Raw genomic sequence first — 21,047 nt, 5'->3', positions numbered from 1 at the left:
AATAATTCTGACTGTAATTTAATTTGATCTAGTTTAAAGCGTAAATATGAGATATTCAAAACATGGTCATTAAAATATGCTACTTGTATGTGTACATTTTGACAAAACGAAATTGTGTTATGATTTCAAAACAAACCATTGCTGTTTGACGAGGATGACAGTGATTCGAATTGAAAATGATGTCTGCAAAATAAAACAATAATGACGATAATGATGAAAATCTAAATAAAATAAAGTGTTACTAATGGTACCGCAGAGTGATTTCGACGTTTGTGCATGCGAGGTGACATTTTACGACAGAAAATGGGTGTACTTGCTGGGTTTTTTATTACAAAAGAAACTACAAACATATATTGCGTTTTGTATTTCGCTAAAGCCCCTCCTGCTTTTTCATCTACATTGTAAAAAAAACGTCCGTATACAAAAGTGTCTACCGTACAAAGATTACATAATACTTTGTTACAATGTGAAAAATGACATCAAACCCTGTGAACTGACATCGGCAGCTTTCTTAATACAGTAATCAGGGGATTGGACTACAGATTCTTTCATCCGATATTATTTTCTGACTGCTGTACATTGGTGAACTGTCAGTCCAATTCAGCGAGGCACTTACGAGTTAAGCTGCGGTCACACTAGAGTTTGAGCATGCGAAATTCTGTCGTACGGCGCTGCGAAAAGGGGCGGGATTAAACAAGATGATTAGACGTCAAAAAAAAGTGAGCAATTGATCCATGTTTTAAATTTCTGTCCAGAGAGGTCATGTTTTAATCTTCGATTCATCTCACGCAATCATGTGATGCGATTTCGCAGGTCAGAGTTCACCAAGCTTGAACTTTCCGAAAAACTGTGAAACTTGCCGCATGACCTTGCGTGTTTGGTCTGATGCATTCGTGTGCGTATGAATGGAAGTCAATGGAGAGAAAAGTGCAGTGTGACCGCAGCTTTATCCGTAATCCCCACCAAAGGCAAATCCTCAATCGTTTAAGGTTGTTATAAATACACATATATCTGCATGAAGTATAGGTTTCACATATTGTACATTTATGAAGAAATATATTAATATCAAGTACTTACGCTTACATACTAATTCAAAAGTAATAACTTATTGTCTGTATACTAAAGATACAATAAAAACAAATGTAACACAATATACGAAAAGTATGGGGGGAAAATGGGTCTCTGTAATGAGGTTTTCTTGTTTCCGTGAGTTTACACACTGGCCTAGTGAGATGTGGATCATCATAACCTCACTTACAATCGCTTCAAACCTCATATCACTTGAAGTAAAGGCACAAAGACTTGAATGTTGCTGCGACTTGGAGGAACACTTTTGTGCAATATAATGGAATAGTCCCACCTGCATTTCAAGAGCTAACCAGCAAGCATTTTTTTGTTTTTAAAAGATGTCTAATAGACATCTAAACATAGTCGCCTCAGCTAAAACAAGGCTAAATTCAGTGAAAATCTAATAGATGTCTATGAATAGGCCAACTCTAGACTAGTCATCAAATAAACAGAAATGAATGACTACACATATAAAGTCTGTCTAATCTGTCTATTTGATGACTAGTCTAGTTTTGGGCTATTCTTAGATGTCTATTAGATGTTCACTGACAACCCAAGTTTAGCCTTGTTTTAGCCAAGCTAACTATGTTTAGATGTCTATTAGACGTCTATTAAACACAAAATTGTTTGCTGGGAACCTCACGCTTGGGACAGTGCATAGCCATTTGCGTGACCAACCTGAACCAAAGGCACCATGTGTTTTATCTCAAAAAATAGTTCATATCAGATTTTATAGCTGATTTGAAATATTGTTCAATTCTGAGTTTGCATAACGTTTGTGAATTCACTGTTCAAAAAGTTGGTCTTGCATGCCCAAAATAGCTGCCCAGAGGCACTGCATTATACCAATGTCTACTTAAAGGGGTCCTATTATGCTTTTTAAATGTTGGTCAGTGTGTAGCATGTATACTTGGGAATATAAAAAACATCTTCAAAATTACAAGTCTCAAAAGTCTATTCTACTCCAAAGGGAGATATTTAGTTTTATAAATATAAAGAACTACAATGAACAGCTCATTTAGACTACAAGCTTTGTTTTCCAGAGTTTATGATAACACAAAAAAGCTCAAATTCCACCTATGGAAATTCGAATGGTTGGTGGGGAGGGGCAAAACAACAATAGCGTTGTAATATGTCTTGCTATATCCGAGCATGCAAATGTTCTGCTCAATCCTCTTGACCAGTATTCTTGGCTCCAATTGATTACTTTGTGAAAAATCTGATTTTCCAATTCTCAAATATGTGTAAGGACGTGTATTTAGTTTTTAAATGACATTTTATCCTCATTAATAATGATTATATTAGTTTATGATGAGTAACACTATGTTAATCTGCGGTGGAGAGATTAGAGCTGCTGGATTTACAACATGTCAATTCGTCATCTTATAAAATAGTGCCTGGTTTAACTGATAGTATAATTTTGGTTTAACTATAGTACATGTCTGGTTTAACTGATAGATAGTAGAGTTCACATTCTAGTTTCCTAAAGAGTGTCTGTTGAGTACTCAATGACTGTTGAGTAACTGTACATACAGTATATGGATTCAAATGTCTGCAACCCAAAGCAAACCTTATATCATTGAAAACACTGGTAAGTTCTGATCTTTGTCTGACCCGGAACTAATTAAGCCATTTGTGCTGGGTAGAAAGGTATTGTAATATAGTAAAAAATAATGTGTTTTTAACCCACCAAGCATAAGACCCCATTCTAGCATACTGCCAAAATAGAGCACAATAGGACCCCTACAATAGGGATTTGAAAAAATAAATGCATTTTAATAGTCTTGCTGTGTGTTGATACGTGATTGTTACAATTGTTAATCTGCCAGGGCATCTGTACGAATTTGATGTATGTGATTGACTCTAAACTCCTTGAGCTTGTCCACTTTCAACCACTTCACACTTACAGTGATGCCATACGGTTGCCTAAAGATCCTTTTAGGGCAAATTTAGTCAACTTTTTTTTTTTCATATTGTAAAGCCCAATCTTCCTTCACCAGTCTAACTGACTGTTATTTTACTGATTCTAACTCAAAACCGCATTTTTCTGTAGAGTTTTGTGGATAACCTCTCCATTTCATTTCATTTAAAAATATGCACATTATATTTTGGACATCAGAAAAAGGCAAGTGGTTAAAAATGGACAAAAGAGTCAGCAGGTCAACAGGAATGCGTCTACCTTATCTTCTCGTTATCAACAAAATGCATCCAAAACCAAACATAAACAGGGCCAAAAACCCTGGTAAATTAAGAGAAAACTTCAAGCATCTTTTTTTGAGGGGGTATTCAGTAATGCAGGGGTGTCTTATTCTGCTTATTTAAGGCCACTTTTCTGCACATTTTACTTCCAACACTATTGCTTTGAAGGTCCCAGTCTAAGGCTGGAGCTAAACTCTACTGAACAGTGCCCCTCTGGGAACAAATCCAGACACTCCTGATGGAATGCAGTAAAATTCAGACATTTTTAAGAGTGACTTAAGTAATGAAAAACTTTCTGGTGCCACAGTATCCTTTTGTGTTCCAAATCACTACAGGTTCTGAGGGCAACTTGAAGGTAAAAAGGTTTTCATTTTCATGATTATCCCTCACTAGGGTACAGCAATAAGGCTTTGTCAAGTGATATGTAGTAACATCTGGAAAGGAAATATCCCCCACACAGTGAACCAGAATAGACGCAGTCCCTTAAACACTCTTAAACATTCACATAACCTGTCAATCCTTCCTTCAAGAAAGTCCATACTAACTGAACCTTCTGCCTTCTTGCTCTCCTCCCTTTTCGAGCGTCCTATCAGTGTTGTACTTTCCTCTGCTGAGCAGCACACAAACGCAGGAGGAGTTGATACGGATCCACCTCCACCCTACCTTCATGTTGACATCCAAGGTGAGGGCACGTACATATGACTGTTTGGTTTCGCACCTGCTCAACCAGTGTTTTTTATCCACCCCCAAGCAGCCTGCCCCCTCCACCCCTTGCCCACTGCCGTTTCCTGACACGCGGCACCTTGTTTCGTAGAAGTACTGCTTCAGTGGCTTTGCCTGGGTCGGGATGTTACCCATAATAGTGACATTATTTCCACGATGGTCCACTGAGGTTTTCTTGTCAGTCACCCACCCGCTTTCGGCCTCACACACAGAGCGCTCACGGCCTTGTGTGTATTGGTCGACCTGTCGCTTGCGGCGGGCTCTAGGAATGTGGCCAGCAGAATCAGAAACACCCAAGAGTAAGTTCCTGTATGCCTCTTTGTCACCTCCATGACTAGGTGTCGTAGAATCCATTGTGTGGCTTTCCCCGTCCTCTACCTCATCACTGGCCAACAAGCCCAACTCCAGCATTAAGAGCAGAGGTGGATGTTTGGGTGGGGAAAGACCCGAGGAGAAGAGCACTCGAGGATGGGCGTCCAGCAAAACCAGCTGATCTTCTTCGATCCGAAAGCCTGGATCCATTTCAAACTCTTTCCCTTGTGGTTGAACTTCGTCCTGGTGGTCCTGCACAGGTGCCTTAAGACCTTCAAGAGGTTTATTTCTTGCATTCGTGTCATCTTTAAGAAAAGTCTCAACACTACTTTCTTCGTGTAACTGTCTACGGTCAAGCTGCCCAAAATTGGCCTTTTCGACCAAGTTCTTTTGTGATTTGTATTTCCTATGATCATGCGTCCTGGATACATCTTCTCTGGTAGTCCTATCTCCTCCACCTGTGTAGTCCTGCTTTGTGTTATTGAAAAGGTTGTGCTGTGTTAAAAGATTCTCTTGGCTTGCTCTACCCTTGGATATACGGCCGTCCTCTGTTCTGTGAGGAGCTACATCAGGTGTGCTGTAGTTGTTGTCAGAAACAGCACCATGAAGGTGGTTGTCCACTGATGAGTTGGTCTCAGCTTTCGGGACACTGGTGCTGTTGCTGTCGTTTCTGCCAGGCTCTATCGTCGCGGCAACAAGCCTGGGCACAGGACTTTGAGGGAAAGGCAGGGCCGAGGCGATCACCATGGCAACCAGGGGAAGCCAGTGCATCACTCCCAAGACGTGTCAACTATGAATAGGTAAGAAAGCAAGAATTAAAAAGTGCATTTTTACAAATATTTACTTTACAATGTAAGGGGTAACATATACATTTTAAGGATGTGTTCATACTTCTAGTTCAGTTCTCTTGGTTAATTTGGTCCAAACCAAACATAAGAGGTATATTTTATGATAGAACTTATCGAACATTGAAAATAATGCTGATTGTTTGTACATGCAATGCTATTTTTTTAGTTGAGAACAGGTTTTTACCCATATTGAAGTGTACAGGGCAATGTTGCTTCTATTATAGGAAAGAAAAAGGGCTTGAGGATTCTTTCCTTTTTTAGCCAACTTTAGATCAGATTTTTGATTTGCTTAGATATATTTGGTAAGTGTTCCTAGTCTAACTGCATCAGAGATTGTTTGGACTGAGATCCACCCTATCTCAGTCTGCTTGTTTGATGTGCACCAGGTTTGGATATCAACGTTCACAGCTACACAAAAACAGTAATGTCACAAGAATTTGCTTCAACTGAACCAATCTGCCAAGTGTGAACACACTCTATGACAATCCCGAATCTCCCGGTGGATCTTATCTCTTTGTAGTTGTTAAATGTAATCTATAATTCATCTTATGTAGACCTATATCTAATGACTCTATAATGCCCCATTCACACGGGGCGTCCATTTACGTTGAATGGGTGGCGTCAAACGCTGACAAGCTGAATTGTGTATACGTTGGCACCACTTCAGCAGCGTTGCTCGCTGCAGAAGTTGGGAATTTCTCAACTTTTCAAGCGCCAACGGAAGTGTCAGCCAATCAGATTGCTTTATGCAAATACCCCAGCTCAGACCGTAGCCCACTGCAGACTAATTTCATTGGCTGACACTGCTATGATAATCGCGTTTTAAAACAAAAACTTATTAGTGTAAACAGGGCCTAAAATAGCAACATATTTTTACTATATTCTTACAAATAGTCAAGTGTAACTCATTAAATTTAGGAAAATAATTCCATGAAAAGGACTTGGTTAATCCATCAGTTGTTGAATCTGGATCTTTGATGTTTAAGTACACATACTTATGGGCAGGTCCAATTTATGTTTTGTTTCACCAGATGATTCACTAGGGGAAAAAATTATATCATGCCAACTCCATAATGGGAAATCAAGTTTTATCATGCTATAAAGTTAAACTGTTGGGTAAAAAGTTGCACTGTGAGATATACTGAGCTAAAATTCACAATTACTGTTGTGTATGTCTATAGAGCACTTTGGGGTGGCAGCAGGATTCAAATGAACCACCTCAATACCGGCTTAATGAAAAGAAGTCAGAATAAAGCTATAACTGTTAAACAGAGCTTTACTGCTCTGGCGTACGCTGGTGGAAAAACGATGCAGATCTGCAGACAGCAGATTCATGTCTTTGTGTTTAAGAGCGAGCAGAGCCACAAACATGCTTCACAATAGCCTGCTCTGGTTGGTCAGCACAGATATGAAATCATCGGCTAGTCAACGTCTGGCAAAGCTCAATTTAAAATAAAGCCACTAACAGTGTTGGTCTAGTGCTGGCCTAGTTTCACACGAGACCACAAACAACTCTGGTATGTGTGGAAAAGGTTGTAAATTTCACAGCTTATGAGCATGGCTGAGGCAAACAAAAAGATGCCACTTTACTGCATGAGCCAAAGAATAAATTCTACTGCTCTGGGCTTCAAAAACTCATTCGAAAATCATGGTTTAGTCTTTGTGTATATACAGTTGAAGTCAGAATTATTAGCCCCCCTTTGAATTTTTTTCTTTTTTTAAATATTCCCCAAGTGAAGTTTCATTTTAAACTAATTTCGAGAGGAGCATGTGCTCATGATTGACCCAGCTGGTCCACATTAGCTAATCACGATCCTCCAATCAAAGGATCCCAAGTCACTATATATATATATATATATATATATATATATATATATATATATATATATATATATATATATATATATATATATATATATATATATATATATATATATATATATCCTCATTTCCTCTCTACAACTATTTCCTCTGGAAGAAACCCCCCTCCTCCCCTTCTTCCACCTTTATCCAGAATGGGCGGCACGGTGGCCCAGTGACTAGCATTGTTGCCTCACAGCAAGAATACCAATGGCGTTGGGTCTTCATTGGGCCATCTGGTATTTCTGTGCGAAGTTTGGATGTTCCCCCCGTGTCCTCGTGGGTAATTATAGATAAAATAAGCCTAAATCTTTTTTCTAAATGTCTTACTCTCAGGAAGTTCACCTTGGCCTCAGCAGCGGGGGAGTTTCAGATCGACCTGAGCTCAATCTCCCCTCGCCCTGTGAAAGGAGGGAGCCCTGGGCTCGAGGATCCCTTGAGCTCAGGGCTCTCTCCCGGGACAGCATGCCAAACAAGCTATGTAGAAATCGTGAGCTAAGTGTGAACTCTTGAAATGATGTTTTAACAGAGCAAGGAAATTTTCACAGTATGTCTGATAATATTTTTTCTTCTGGAGAAAGTCTTATTTGTTTTATTTCGGCTAGAATAAACGCAGCTTTAAATTTTTTTTAATTTTAAGGTCAAAATTATTAGCCCCTTTTAAGCTATATATATTTTTTTTTCCATGTCTACAGAACAAACCATCATTATACAATAACTTGTCTAATTATTTCATAAATGTCACTTTGAGCTGTATAGAAGTGTCTTGACAAATATCTGTCAAATATTATGTAATGTCTGTCATCATGGCAAAGATAAAATAAATCAGTTATTAGAAATGAGTTAAAACTATTATGTTTAGAAATGTGTTGAAAAAAAATCTGCTCTCTGTTAAACAGAAATTGGGGATAAAATAAACAGGGGGGCTAATAATTCTGACTTAAACTGTACGTTTGACCCGATGATCCCATATTCGCACATATCTGTAACACAATTCTCAGCAGTGATGAGAATACCTTTGAGATTTGGGTTATTTATCGACAGGAAAGGCAAAGTTCAGTAGTCTTCTATAAGACAAGCTCCTGGCCTCGAGGCGGTGATTTATGTGTTTATTTAGTGGGGGTTAGAGTAAAACTACACTGATGGATGATAATCTCTCTTCCTTTTACTTTCAGCACTCACTTCTGGAAACACATTCTGTCAACCACCAGGTGGAAGCAAAACCACCACATGTAAAATGATCAGATGATGTTGCTGCTTGTGCCATCTATCTGTCTATAAATCAGGGCTGCATTTCAGTGATAAAAAAAACCTACAGCAAACCAGTTATATTGTGAAATACTCTGCTACAGTTAGAACTGTTTTCTTTTTAAAACAAAATTTATTCCAGTGACACAAAGCTGGATTTTCAGCTGTATTATACATATTTCTATCATTTTTATGTAATAAGTTTAGGTGTTATGGTGGCTCAGTGATTAGCACTGTCATCTTACAGCAAGAAGGTCGCTGCTTTGAGTCCCGGCTCAACAAGTTGGCATTTCTGAGTGGCTTTTGTATGTTCTCCCCGGGTTTGCATGGGTTTCCTCCGGGTACTCCAGTTTCCCCCACAAAGACATGCACTATAGGTAAATTGGATGAACTAAACTGGCATGCACGTGAGAGTGTATGGGTGTTTGCCAGTACTGGGTTGCAGCTGGAAGGGTCTCCGCTGTGTAAAACATGTGCTGGAATAGTTGGTGGTTCATTCCACTGTGGTGACCCTTGATACATAAGGGATTAAGCCGAAGGAATATGAATAAGTTTATAACATCATTAAAAAACATTGAACTCATATTTGTGACATTAAATCTTGCCTTACTGTAAATTTGAGATAGTTTAATGCATAAAGTGAAATACAGCTTTCTTGTAATTAGTGCAAATATGAATTATAAGTTGTTTATGCCAAATCAAAAAAGTAAATTGTAGAGATGCTCCGATCAGGATTTTTGGAGCTGATCGAGTACCGATTCCTTGTTATGGTGATCGGCCAACACAGAGTACCGATTCTAATGCTTCAAGCTTTATAATGCATTAAGAACATTTTCCCTCTTAAGTATGATACTAAAGTTGAGATCTCGACTTACCTAAGAGAATAAATTAAGGATGTTACATATAATCCCTTAAACATTCATTTATTAATTTTCTTTTCAGCTTAGTCCCTTTATTAATCCGGGGTTGCCACAGCGGAATGAACTGCCAACTTATCCAGCTCATGTTTTACACAGCGGATGCTCTTCCAGCTGCAACCCATCACTGGGGAACACCCATACACTCTCATTCACACACGTACACTACGGACCATTTTAGCTTACCGAATTCACCTGTACTGCATGTCTTTGGACTTGTTGGGGAAACTGGAGCACACAGAGGAAACCCACACGAGCGCGGGGAGAACATGCAAACTCCACACAGAAATGCCAATAAACGCAGCCGCGGCTTGAACCTGTGACGTTCTTGCTGTGAAGCGACAGCACTACCTATTGTGCCACCGTGTCTCCATCCCTTAAACACATCTCTTATAACCATTCAGGTGTGAACATATTATGGCCAGAAGCAGCTTTACAGAAAATAATATAACATAAAAATTGTAATAATCGCTCTGCTCATGTCGCAGCAGCTCAAAAAATGGTAAATACAATGGTTGAACTTGCAACAGAGACCATAACTCACGCAAGTCACACCAATAGAATGTATAAACAGAGGTCACTGTATATATTTTAGCTATTGTGATGCGAGCGCATCGATCAATCACATCTCCACAAATCATTTACCTTCTCACATTGTGGCTGTTGTAGGCTATGTATAATATACTGGTGCACAAGTGCGTCTTCCTCTGCTTGTAAACTCCTAAACAATGCCCTGCGATGAATGGCGAGTACCAATAGAGTCATTAAATGTGATTATCTGCCGATACCGATCTTCAGCTGATCAATAAGAGCATCCCTAGTAAACTGTTAGGAACATGCTTTTTACATTTCAGTGCAAATAGCGATTCTATTGACACAATGTAAACAGTGCTGTATTTTCTTTGCCAAATGTGTAGTTAGATGCTATATATACTTAGTGAAAATAGCAAGTCTACATTATAAAACACGGGCACGATGATACCCCATAATAAATAGGATTTTTTTAATCAAATGGATGCCACCTAAGTGGCACAATAAAGTCCTCCCAACATCCAACTCAAACCAATGTTACTGCCACATGCTTTAAGCCCAACGCCACTGCTGCCATTGTTTGTATTTCTGGGTGTCCTATTAAGCATAGGAGTCAGTGTTAACCCTTGTGTGCTGTTGAGGATGTTTTCATCCTCTCTGGGCTGATTTTGAGTCTTGATTTGATTTCAGCAAATGGAATGATTTTAGGTGACAAACCTTATTTGGACACATATTTTGGGATGACACTTTGAAAATGTAAAAAAATTCAACAATGCTGGGCAAATTTACTTACTGCAAGAGCGATTTTTATATCGAAGTTGATATTTATCTGCACCATGTTGGTGTTTCATAACATCTAATTTTTACAAGGTGGGTCGTTAGCCCAACACTCAACCCACAACCTGGAGGACCGAGCAAGTTTACTATCCTTTCTTATGTTCGTGACTGTTTTTGCCCCATTGACCTCCATTATAATTACATTTTTGTTTGCAAAAACATGACACCATATTATGATGCATTCTTGATTGTTGGTGGGTTTTTTCTGTTGGGAAGAGGTTTCATTTCATTTTCATCTGATTTTCCGGGGCCGGGTCACAGGAGCAGCAGTCTTAGGAGAGATCTCCAGACTTCCCTCTCCCCAGACACTTCCTCCAGCTCCTCCGGGGGGATCCCGAGGTGTTCCTAGGCCTCTATAATGGTGCACCCTGCCACCCTGCAAAGGAAACTAATTTCGGCTGCTTGTATCCGAGATCTTGTCCTTTCTGTCATAACCCAAAGCTCATGACCACAGGTGAGAGTAGGAACGTAGATTGACCAGTAAATCGAGAGCGTTGCCTTGCAACTCAGACACAACGAACCGATACATTGACCGCATTACTGCTGCTGCTGCACCAATCCGCCTGTCAATATTGTGTGTGTGTGTGTGAGACCTTTGTGCACTTATCTTGATACGTCTGAGACAATCAAAATAAGCAGCTCAGCTCTCAGAACATAATAAACATAGAAAGTGCATGTATACACACACACACATACACACACTATTATCTGCTGTTTTACTCCATGTATAAGCCAGAAACTTTTGTGCACAGGCCTATCAAAAGGGTTAATGTTGCCAACTGATGATCAACTGTGAAAATTACACATTTTACCTCCTGCCAACAGGTAAAACCACCAACAATCAAGAATGCATGATTATATGCTGTCACGGCTTTGCAATCCAAAAATGTCATAATAATGGAAGTCAATGGGGCAAAAAAAGCCACAAACATAACGAAAGGGTAGTCAATTTGAACAGTACCCAAGGGTTAATACCCTCTGTCGGCTATTTACAACAATATGTACAAAGTACACCAAAATAAATAAACAAACATCAAAAATATCTGTGCTAGAGTCTATCATCTTCTTACTGATGTTACAGTGAGGGACGTGTCCAATGTTACGGGCAGGTGTAAATCACTCACCAATCCTGTTATTGTCGTGCTGAGAGATGAGGGAGGGAGAGGCAGTTTAAGAGAGAAAGAGGGTTGAAAAAAAGAAGAATGCTCAGTATGTCAGTGATGCAGCTGAGAAGATTCCTCCTGGGTTTCCCCAGGCGGGACACTTGAGAAAAAAAAAATGAAGCGGGACGGGGGTGAGTGAAACCAGCAATCGCAGAGTGGAGTCACTGATGGTTTGGGGAAAGATAATCATTAGGCTCATAAGGAGAGAGTGGGTGGACAGGAAGGCTGTTGCGAAGTGCAAAATCACCACTTGTGACGCTCATAATAACAGCACTCCACCCCGGACGCTGTTTTCTAATAACACTCAAGCCAAACCAACACGCTCGCACACAATGCGCAACCGAGCCTGCGGACACACGCACAGAAAGAAAGAATGCCACCACGTTCACATGTATGCATGCCGGGACACGGAGAAATACATGTATGAGTGCTTACTTCCTGTTTACGTTGAACGTGTAAACAGGTGTGCGTTATGCCAAAGAGATTTGATTTTCTTCTAAATGCAAATTAGCTTTGATGAATTCTGCAGGTGGAGATTTATAGTCTTTTGTGCATGCAAACAATGACGGAAACATACTTTGTACATCTGACAACACTTTGTACCTTTTTAACAATCGTCGTAAAAAATGTACGTTATTTTACAACAACAAAAATGCTATTATACAGGATATTAATGTACGCACTTCACAATCATGAGGGGGGGCTCTCCACATAACCACCAGTGTGCAGCATCCACTTGGATGATGTTACGACAGCAACAGGACAACGTCCCCAGTGCACTTACCACACACCAGCTATTAGGGGAGTAGAGAGACAGTGATGGAGCCAATTCTGTGGATGGGGATGATTGGGAGGCCATGATGGGCAAGGGCGGATGGAGGGAATTTGGCCAGGACACCGGGGTTACACCCCTACTCTTTATGAGAAGTGCCATGGGATTTTTAATGACCACAGGGAGTCATGACCTCTGTTTAATGTCTCATCTGAAAGACAGCGCTCACTGACAGTTTAGTGTCCCCTTCACTTTACTGGGGTATTAGGACTCCCCTGTTGGCCTCACTAACACCACTTTCAGCAAGCTAGTTTTCCCATGTGGTCTCCCATCCAGGTACTGACCAGGCTCAGCTCTGCTTTGCTTCAGTGAGTAACCTCTTGGGCTGCAGGGTGATGTATATTTTATATTAAATAAAGCATCAATGTGTTGTGAGATTAACTGAGTCCCAGTTGTGTAAATGGATGGATGGATATTATTTTTCAGTGTTTTGATTGAGTTGAGATAATATGAAAGAAATATAAAAGTCTAAGTTTAAAAACTTTAATTTAATTGTTAGAAACGCATGTTTTTGGTTTTGTGTGGTTTTGAAAAACATCTATTTTCAACAACCGTTTAAATTGAATAACTTGGCATGTGTCATTATTAGGCATGGGACTATTTTAAAGGTATAGCACGGTTTGGAAAAGTCAAGGTTTTAAAACCGCCCAAATTTTCTGCTATACCATTCATACAATATATGTAAGATTGATTTTTATTTTTTTTTTACATTATTAGGACAGCAGTATCTCCAGCAGAAAATGAACCAATTTATTATATTTATATATTCAAAGATGCTGTTTTAAATTGTAAATAAGTCTGTGTTTTTGAAACAAATGAAACAAATTATTTAGTGTGACTGTTCACATGTTTAATATTTCCAAATATTTTACATTTGTCTCCAAATAAAATATATTGTGTTTAAAGGGGAAAATGTTTTTTTGTTTTTTACTCAGACATTTAAAAAGAATATATTTTAGAGCAGTAATCCCAATACAGAGAAAACCGTGATATTTTTATCAAAGGTTATCATACTGTCAGAATCTGCCCATGCCTAGTCATTAATATATATATATATATATATATGTATATATGTATTATATATATATCGACACGGTGGCTTAGTATTTAGCACTAGAGCTGGACATTTTAACATCGATATCGCAATGTGATAATTCGTAGTAGTCACATTATACACGATGTCGAGTCTGGATTATTATTTATCATTTCGCTAGTGTTTTTTGAGGCCTGTGATCATGTTAGAGTTTGAAAGCATTCAGGCCTAAGTAATTGTACAATTTGTAACTTTGACAAATTATTAACAATTCATTTTATTGAATCGTTTAAAAAAATGAAGACTGTGCTTTAACATTTTATATTTGTTTAAAGTTAGTTTGACTCCTTAGAAAACAATAAAAGCTGTTTATTTAATTGGTATGTTTTTCACTACTGAATTTATCTATGCTTGTTTCTAATATTTTATGCATATACACTCTCTTACAGAATCGCCCCAATCAATCTAAAATTATAAATTCTTTCCAAATACTTATTCAACACATCTAGTGAAATTGTATTTATATATATATATCGCAAAATTTTAAAAAATTGCAATGTTAGATTTTTCCAACATCGTGCAGCCCTAGTAAACACTGTCACCTCACAGCAAAAGGTCGCTGGTTTGAGTCCAAGCTGGGTTAGTTGGCATTTCTATGTGGAGTTTGTATGTTCTCCCCATGTTCGAGTGGGTTTCCTCCGATTGTTCCAGTTATTAGGGACTAAGCCAAAGGGAAAAAACAATGAATAATGATTCATAAATAATTGCATCCTAATTTATCAAAGTAAAACATTTATAAATAATTAGTTTATTTATATTTATATTTGAATTTGTTTTTAGAATTCATGCCACATTCAATTTTTCAGCCTGCACTATAGAACGTAAGCTTTAAATTTGTAAATGAGGTGTGTTCCAGTATGTTTGTTTGTATTTAAAACAAATACTATTTTAGTACTACTTCAGTTTTTAGTACTACTTTAGTTATCATTTACTAGGAAATTCTGTATGAAAGTGTCAAAATAATACAATTAATATATATTTATAAACTTGTTGACCTTAACACATGGTTACAGCTATTTTCAACAAAAAAAAAAATCATTCCAAAAATGCATGCCAACCCATTTTCTTTATGTCCCCACAAAATTACCACAACAAATTGACTAATAGCTAAAAACATGCTCCGAATAGTTTTGTCTATTGAAGTTTTACTGCTGAAAAATGATAGATCAGAAAAATCTTTTGACTAAACCAAAAATGACTTAGATGTTACAAGCATAAATCAAAGAATTTGTTGTGGTATGTGTGTGTGTGTGTGTGCACCTAAGCGAAAAGGGTGTAGCGCATGAGTACGTGTGTGATTTGAGAGGAAGCCATGCCCATTAATGCATACAGTATGTTTGTTTTGGAACGGGAACACAAGCAGTAGGCAGGCACACACACGTGCAGGAGGCATATCTGTAGACACTGGCTGACATGCAAAAGCACTTCATCAGCGCACTCCATTTGCAGCAATGACATGCTTCACAAACTCTGCCATCCAGGCTCCTGAACTTTCTCTCCTCACCTTCCACGCAGCTCAAAAATGAGCCTCCAGCCTGACATAAAAAACCCAAGCACAATGAACCCGCATGTTTAACCTGATCTTATAGCCTCTACCTCAAAAACCTGTGCGCACACATCCTCGCATATCTTTGATCTGAACCCACTACTCCCACCACCATGACAAGCGTAATCTGCCATCTTCTAGACAAAAGCCACCTTACACAAACACTTTAGGCTCTCCCACTTGGTTCTATTCTCAGGTTCACGCCGCTGAAAACTTGAAGCCTGCTTTATAAATAACCTCCTTCTTCAATTCTTAACTGGAAATCGGCCGGAAGATCTACTACCACTTCACGCTGTCACAATGACAAGCCTGTCAAATCGGTTATTGCAGATGTATGGCCTTTATTATTTATCCTCTCCAATCTGAACAAAAGCATGAGTCATTATAGACATTCTACAATCCCCCTGTTCAGACTTGACGTGTCTGACGATTTTGGAATTTTCCCATCGTCCCACTCACCCTATACACTCGGCCATAAGCATCCAACGCAGCACACTGGCTCTCAAATGAAGACACAAAGATTTGGACAGAAAACACCACATAAAGGCTTGTAATGGTGGTAAATGTGTTATATTGTGACACTTTTTTTTTATGTCTTGGATTTTTAGTCATAATTTTTATTACTTGTATTTTTTCATTTCTGTTTAGTGACTTTTCATAAAATATAAATATATATGTATTTTTTTCATAACTCATAACTTTTTAACAGAGTAAATATGACCAATTATTAAAACTGTCTAATAGGGATGTGCCAATCAGGTTTTTTGACCTTGAGTCCGAGTCATTTAATTTTGAGTATCGATACCGAAACCCGATCCGATACTTCTATAATACATTAAAAAAGAATAAAGAAGAGCGAAGAAACAGATCCAGGATGTTCCTTATTTCTCATTTAGTTCACCTTTTTTTAACATTCAACATCTCTGTTAACAAACAGAGCACTTCTGTAGCTTGAACAATCAAGTAACAAATAACATCAGTTCTACACTTGTAGACTGTAGTGCAACAGTAAATATATTTAAAAAATCTAATATAAAAACAAATAGCACCTCAGCTGAAAATACCCGGCAGGCAATCCCAAATTTACATATCTTAATTTGCTATGGCAATGTTGTCATCTTCAACTTTATAATACCTCCAGACTGCAGACATACTCGCGCTTTCCACTTCAAGCTGCCTCCGTTTTCTACTTTGCCAGCATTTAACCAATAGCCTCTCTGCAACAAAGTGATGTCCTGCCACATGTGTAGCTGTTTCTGTGTGAAGTCAAGAAAGAGGTCTAACTCTGTGCCCCGCATAACTATAGATGTTTTCAAAAATAATGAGAAAGTACACATGTATACATATATATTCGAGTTCTGATCGGGAGGTAACGTCTGATTCCGATCAAGTCTGAAACTGCGTGATCGGGCCCAATTTCCAATCAAGTGATTGGATCTTAATACTGTCTAATAAAAGCATTCAGATTCCAGAGTTTTTTTCTTTGCTTCTTTCATCAAATGTCTGACTAGATTTGCACATCATCATTCATCAATCTGTCCTGTCTAACATCAAATAGTAAAGAGGATTTGTCAGCGTTAAAGTGCAACATTGATCCAACAGTGCCATATTCGAATCCTGGCTCATGGACCTTTTCCGATACTGTCCCCCTCTCTTTCTCTCTCTCTCACTTTACTGTCCTCTCATAAAAGGCAAAATGCCAAAGAAGTAAATCTTTAAAATGGTAAAGAGGATTTGGGGTTTTCACCTTTAATGGACAGGACGGTGGAGATTATAGACAGGAAAGTGAGGGGAGCAGAGAGAGGGGAAAGATTGGCACAGGACCTCGAGCTGGGAATAAAACTCGGGTTACTGTGAGCACTTCGGTGCTTTGCGTTGACACACTAACCACTAGGCTATTGACACTGACATTTTTTAACTAAAGAATGTGGCAGGGCGACACAGGTGCTCAGTGGTTAGCACTGTTGCCTCACAACAAGAAGGTCGCTGGTTTAAGTTCTGGCTGGGCCAGATAGGTTTTCTGTGTGTAGTTTATATTTTCTCCTTGTGTTTGATTGGGTTTTTTCTAGGTGCTCTTCTTTCCCCCACAGTCCAAAGACATGCGGTATAGGAGAATTGGATAAACTATTGGCTGTAGTGTATGAGTGTGTGAATGAGTGTGTATGGGTGTTTCGCAGCACTGGGGATTCATGAGTTAATGTGCTCATGTTGTTGGGTTGCAGTTGAAAGGGCATCTGCATAAAACACAAATGCCAGAGTAAGTGTCAGTTCATTCCGCTGTGGTGACCCCTGATGATTCAGGGACTAAAGGAAAGTGAGTGAGTGGGGAAGGATAGGGCAATACCACAAACTATAACATGTATTTAAATATGGAACGTTTAATTTGAAGTGTTTTTGGTAAGTTTAGACAACAACAAAAATGTTTTTCAACAACAGAAAGTTGTTGTCCTTATTGTTTTAAAAAAATTTAACTTACAGAGCAAATCGAATTGGAAAAAAAAAATTCTGTTCACAAGTATTGCTGAAAACAACAAAAATGATATGTTATGCATTCCAGGCCAGTAGTTAGAATGCATAAACCCCATTCACCTCTGCAGATACACAGTGCGTTCAAATTGTATATATATATATATATATATATATATATATATATATATATATATATATATATATATATATATATAACCTTCCAAAGCACACCTCAGAGTGAAAACAATCATGACATCAAAGTGTATAAAACTGGCCACTTTCAAGGGCACTTTGGGATGAAGGATTTCGAAGAGCACAACTGATGAACACTTCAGGCCCCTACAGAGTTGAATGGTGTCACACAGGTTTATACCTTGAATTAGGGCAGAGGGACGAGCTCTTCCCAATGGAATGCAGTGGTAGTCATGGATCCCACTACTGTTGATTTGACATATTTATCTCTAAACTGAACATCTATAAACATCTACATCTATAAACTGAACATGAACGTTATATGTTGTCACTGTTTTCTGCATTGTAGTTTACACTGAGAAGCTAAATGGGGCAATTTTTAAAAAGAAAAAATATAAATGTTACATACAGTATAAACGTCATTATGAATTATCATCATTATGAATGACAATTAGCCTAAAACTATGAAAAATCTCTCTTTAAATTAATTTAAAAGCGAGTACAAAAAAGGATGTAGCAAAAATTTTCTCTGGGTAGGGGGAAAAAAAAACATTTCTTGTCTGGCAGGGGATATTATTTCAAGACAAACATAACTGACCCTCCTCTTTCTCATTAAATCATTTTCGTCTCTTAATCATGTACAAAAACATCAGATGTTTCTGGTCAGAGGCGCTCCGCTGCTGTTGAGAAGCCAGCAGCTTAAACATCTGAAAATGGATACCACACACTGGGTGACAAATTTGTACACTATGAGAGGATCTCCATCCACCTTTTCCCTCTGAGAAAAACCTTTGTTTACTTTAGTTCTTGACTGAATAATAGGAAGAAAGGTTCACGTTTGACTGAATACCTGTAGGTTAATTTTCCTGTATTGTGTGTCAAAAGACTTACCCCCACACAGTGATGTGTTACAGGGGTGAGAAAACAGTTACATAAACATTCATTATACAGTAATCAAAGGTTGTGAGCTTCTGTTTGTGTTTCTGATTTTATAGGCTAGCTGGGCAGGTGACTGATGTGCATGTGTTAATTATTATTCTAAATGGCTGCTCCAAGCTAAAACTCCTTTACTGTGTAAACGCTTACACATCATTACCCTCTTATAGGTATGTGTTTTTCACACTTCCTCCATAACCTCTTAAATAGTATATTCTTAAACGATATGGATTATTGAATCTACCATTCCTTCAGATGACAATATTATATTCTTCGACGATATGGATTGTTGAATCTACCATTCATTCGGATGACAGGGTCATGCTAAAAGACAAACAAAACACACCTACTACTGTGTATTTGTAACAGCGGGTTGGACTGACTTCAGAGACCTCCTTCTGAGGTGTGCAGGTAAACAAAAGTGAACAGTAATTGCTGACCGCGGAAAGTAAACACCTGGTCAACATCTGAAACTGTCAGTCGACGCAAGTTTCAGCGAGTCCGCGTTCGGGACAGCATTATTTTGACTAAAGTTACAGCACACATCCATTTTGTCGAGTCGCTAGCGGCTAGTTTTGAAAACATATGCGATCACATTTGATCTTTAGCCAAAAAAGTTTTCTATTCAACTCTTTTGAAGATCAAGGGACCTAAGTCCAGCCTGTTTCCAAGAGTCGATTCGATTCTAAAACGATTCATCATGTTTAATGACTGATCTTGATATGCTCCTGTGCAAATACATGATTTATTTATTTATTAATTTAGCATATGTGTTTGTTTATTTTTTTATTCATTTGTGTATTTATTTAACCAGGAAAGTCCAGTTGTTGTATAGTGTCTCATCTACCAGGCAACTGCTCACTTTTAGTATGGATGTATAACGTTGTGTCTGTAAAAGCCATGATTCAGCTGACGTTAACTAAAACAAAGTAATTTACCTTATGTTAGGCTAATTTGAAATACACAATACTGAAATCAATGTACATTACCAGACTGGACAGCATGTAATAAAATTCTATCAAAAGTCCAACTCTCAGTTCTGTACTCGGACAGAATTCAGTCCACTTATTGAACGAATCATAGGTGAACCATATAAAGATTCGATTCACATTCCGATTCAGTTCGCTAATTCCGACGCTTGACAACCTGTCAACGAGTCCGATCCTCACTTTAAATTAACTGTTACGATAAAAACGCCATCTGTCATTACACCACTTTAGATTGTTATCAGCATCGGAAGCGTGTGAATATGTGTCTGTAATACACCTGTATTACACCGAGGTATTTCGGCTAAAACACGGAACACCTACCGTTTAGGTGAGTTTCGGGCCACACGTAACTTCGGCAAACACCACATTGATTCAACAGTCAGTCAGTCTCACTCAAAAATCAACGAAATTTCCACAACAGCTCCCGCTTCACATGGTTCAAACTGCAGAGTACCCTCAGATCATCTCCGAAGTCCAGTTTCAGGAGGTCCACGTCGAGTTGTATTTCCACGGTTATCTGTTAAACAAGCGCCTAATAATCTCAAGTCAGTCCTCGCGCGCGACTTTCTGGAAGATTGACATGCAAGTGGTGAACAACCAGAGCAATAATACACCTCTGACACAGCGTGTATGAGCCTGAACTTCACTTTTCCAGCAGCCAGACACCAAACCGCCGAGCTGTAAACGAGAGACGCTTAATACGAAAGAAAAGTTTGAAATTGTTCGTTTAGTGGATGCAGAAATTCCCGCGGCGAGGTCTGAGTGCTGAAGTCGTGTGGTAAGGTATCTTCATGAAAGGCGGTGAGGGGGACAACACAGCCAGTGGGAGTGAAAGAGGGCTGGTTTAGAAGAAGAGGAATGGACAGAGTGAAAGAAGACATTATGGTGAAGGAAAAAAAGGACGAGGACCATCTGCTGGCGGTGGGTGTACAGAGTTCTCACAATGAAAAACACAAAAAATAGTGGAAATGTTTTAAATTTAATGGATGGACTGCCTTGGGAGGTGATTTGTTGTCAGTTAACTGAGTTTAAGTTCAAACTAATCACCCTCAAACAAGTGCACCATACACCCAATGACCTTTTAGTTGTTGATAACTGCAAGGAAACATTAAAGGGAAGGTTCATCCCAAAATAAATATTTGCTGTTTATTTATTCACCTTCAGGGTATCCAAGATGTTGGCACAGACAAGTTTGTGTCTTTAAACATCAAATGCAACAAGAAGCTTGTGCTCCAGACTGTCTTGAAGACGCAGACCGACTGCTAAAGCTGTTTATTAAAGGTA

At 38.6% G+C, this 21,047-nt stretch overlaps 1 protein-coding gene across 1 annotated transcript; it reads right to left on the bottom strand.

Annotated features, from left to right (window-relative positions):
- Positions 1-310: 310 nt before the first annotated feature.
- LOC130221215 (neurotrophin-3) lies at positions 311-20,621 on the bottom strand. The gene is made up of 2 exons (XM_056453582.1): positions 20,085-20,621; positions 311-5,092 (listed from the first exon to the last, which is right to left on the bottom strand). The coding sequence occupies exon 2, from the start codon at positions 5,071-5,073 to the stop codon at positions 3,808-3,810; it is 1,266 nt and encodes a 421-aa protein (XP_056309557.1). The 5' UTR covers positions 5,074-5,092; positions 20,085-20,621; the 3' UTR covers positions 311-3,807.
- Positions 20,622-21,047: the final 426 nt, after the last annotated feature.

This window comes from Danio aesculapii, chromosome 3 (genome assembly GCF_903798145.1).
Source record: "Danio aesculapii chromosome 3, fDanAes4.1, whole genome shotgun sequence".
NCBI classification, from domain to species: domain Eukaryota; kingdom Metazoa; phylum Chordata; class Actinopteri; order Cypriniformes; family Danionidae; genus Danio; species Danio aesculapii.
The sequence above is the reverse complement of the archived record's forward strand: the minus strand, read 5'-3'. Positions and strand labels throughout refer to the sequence as shown.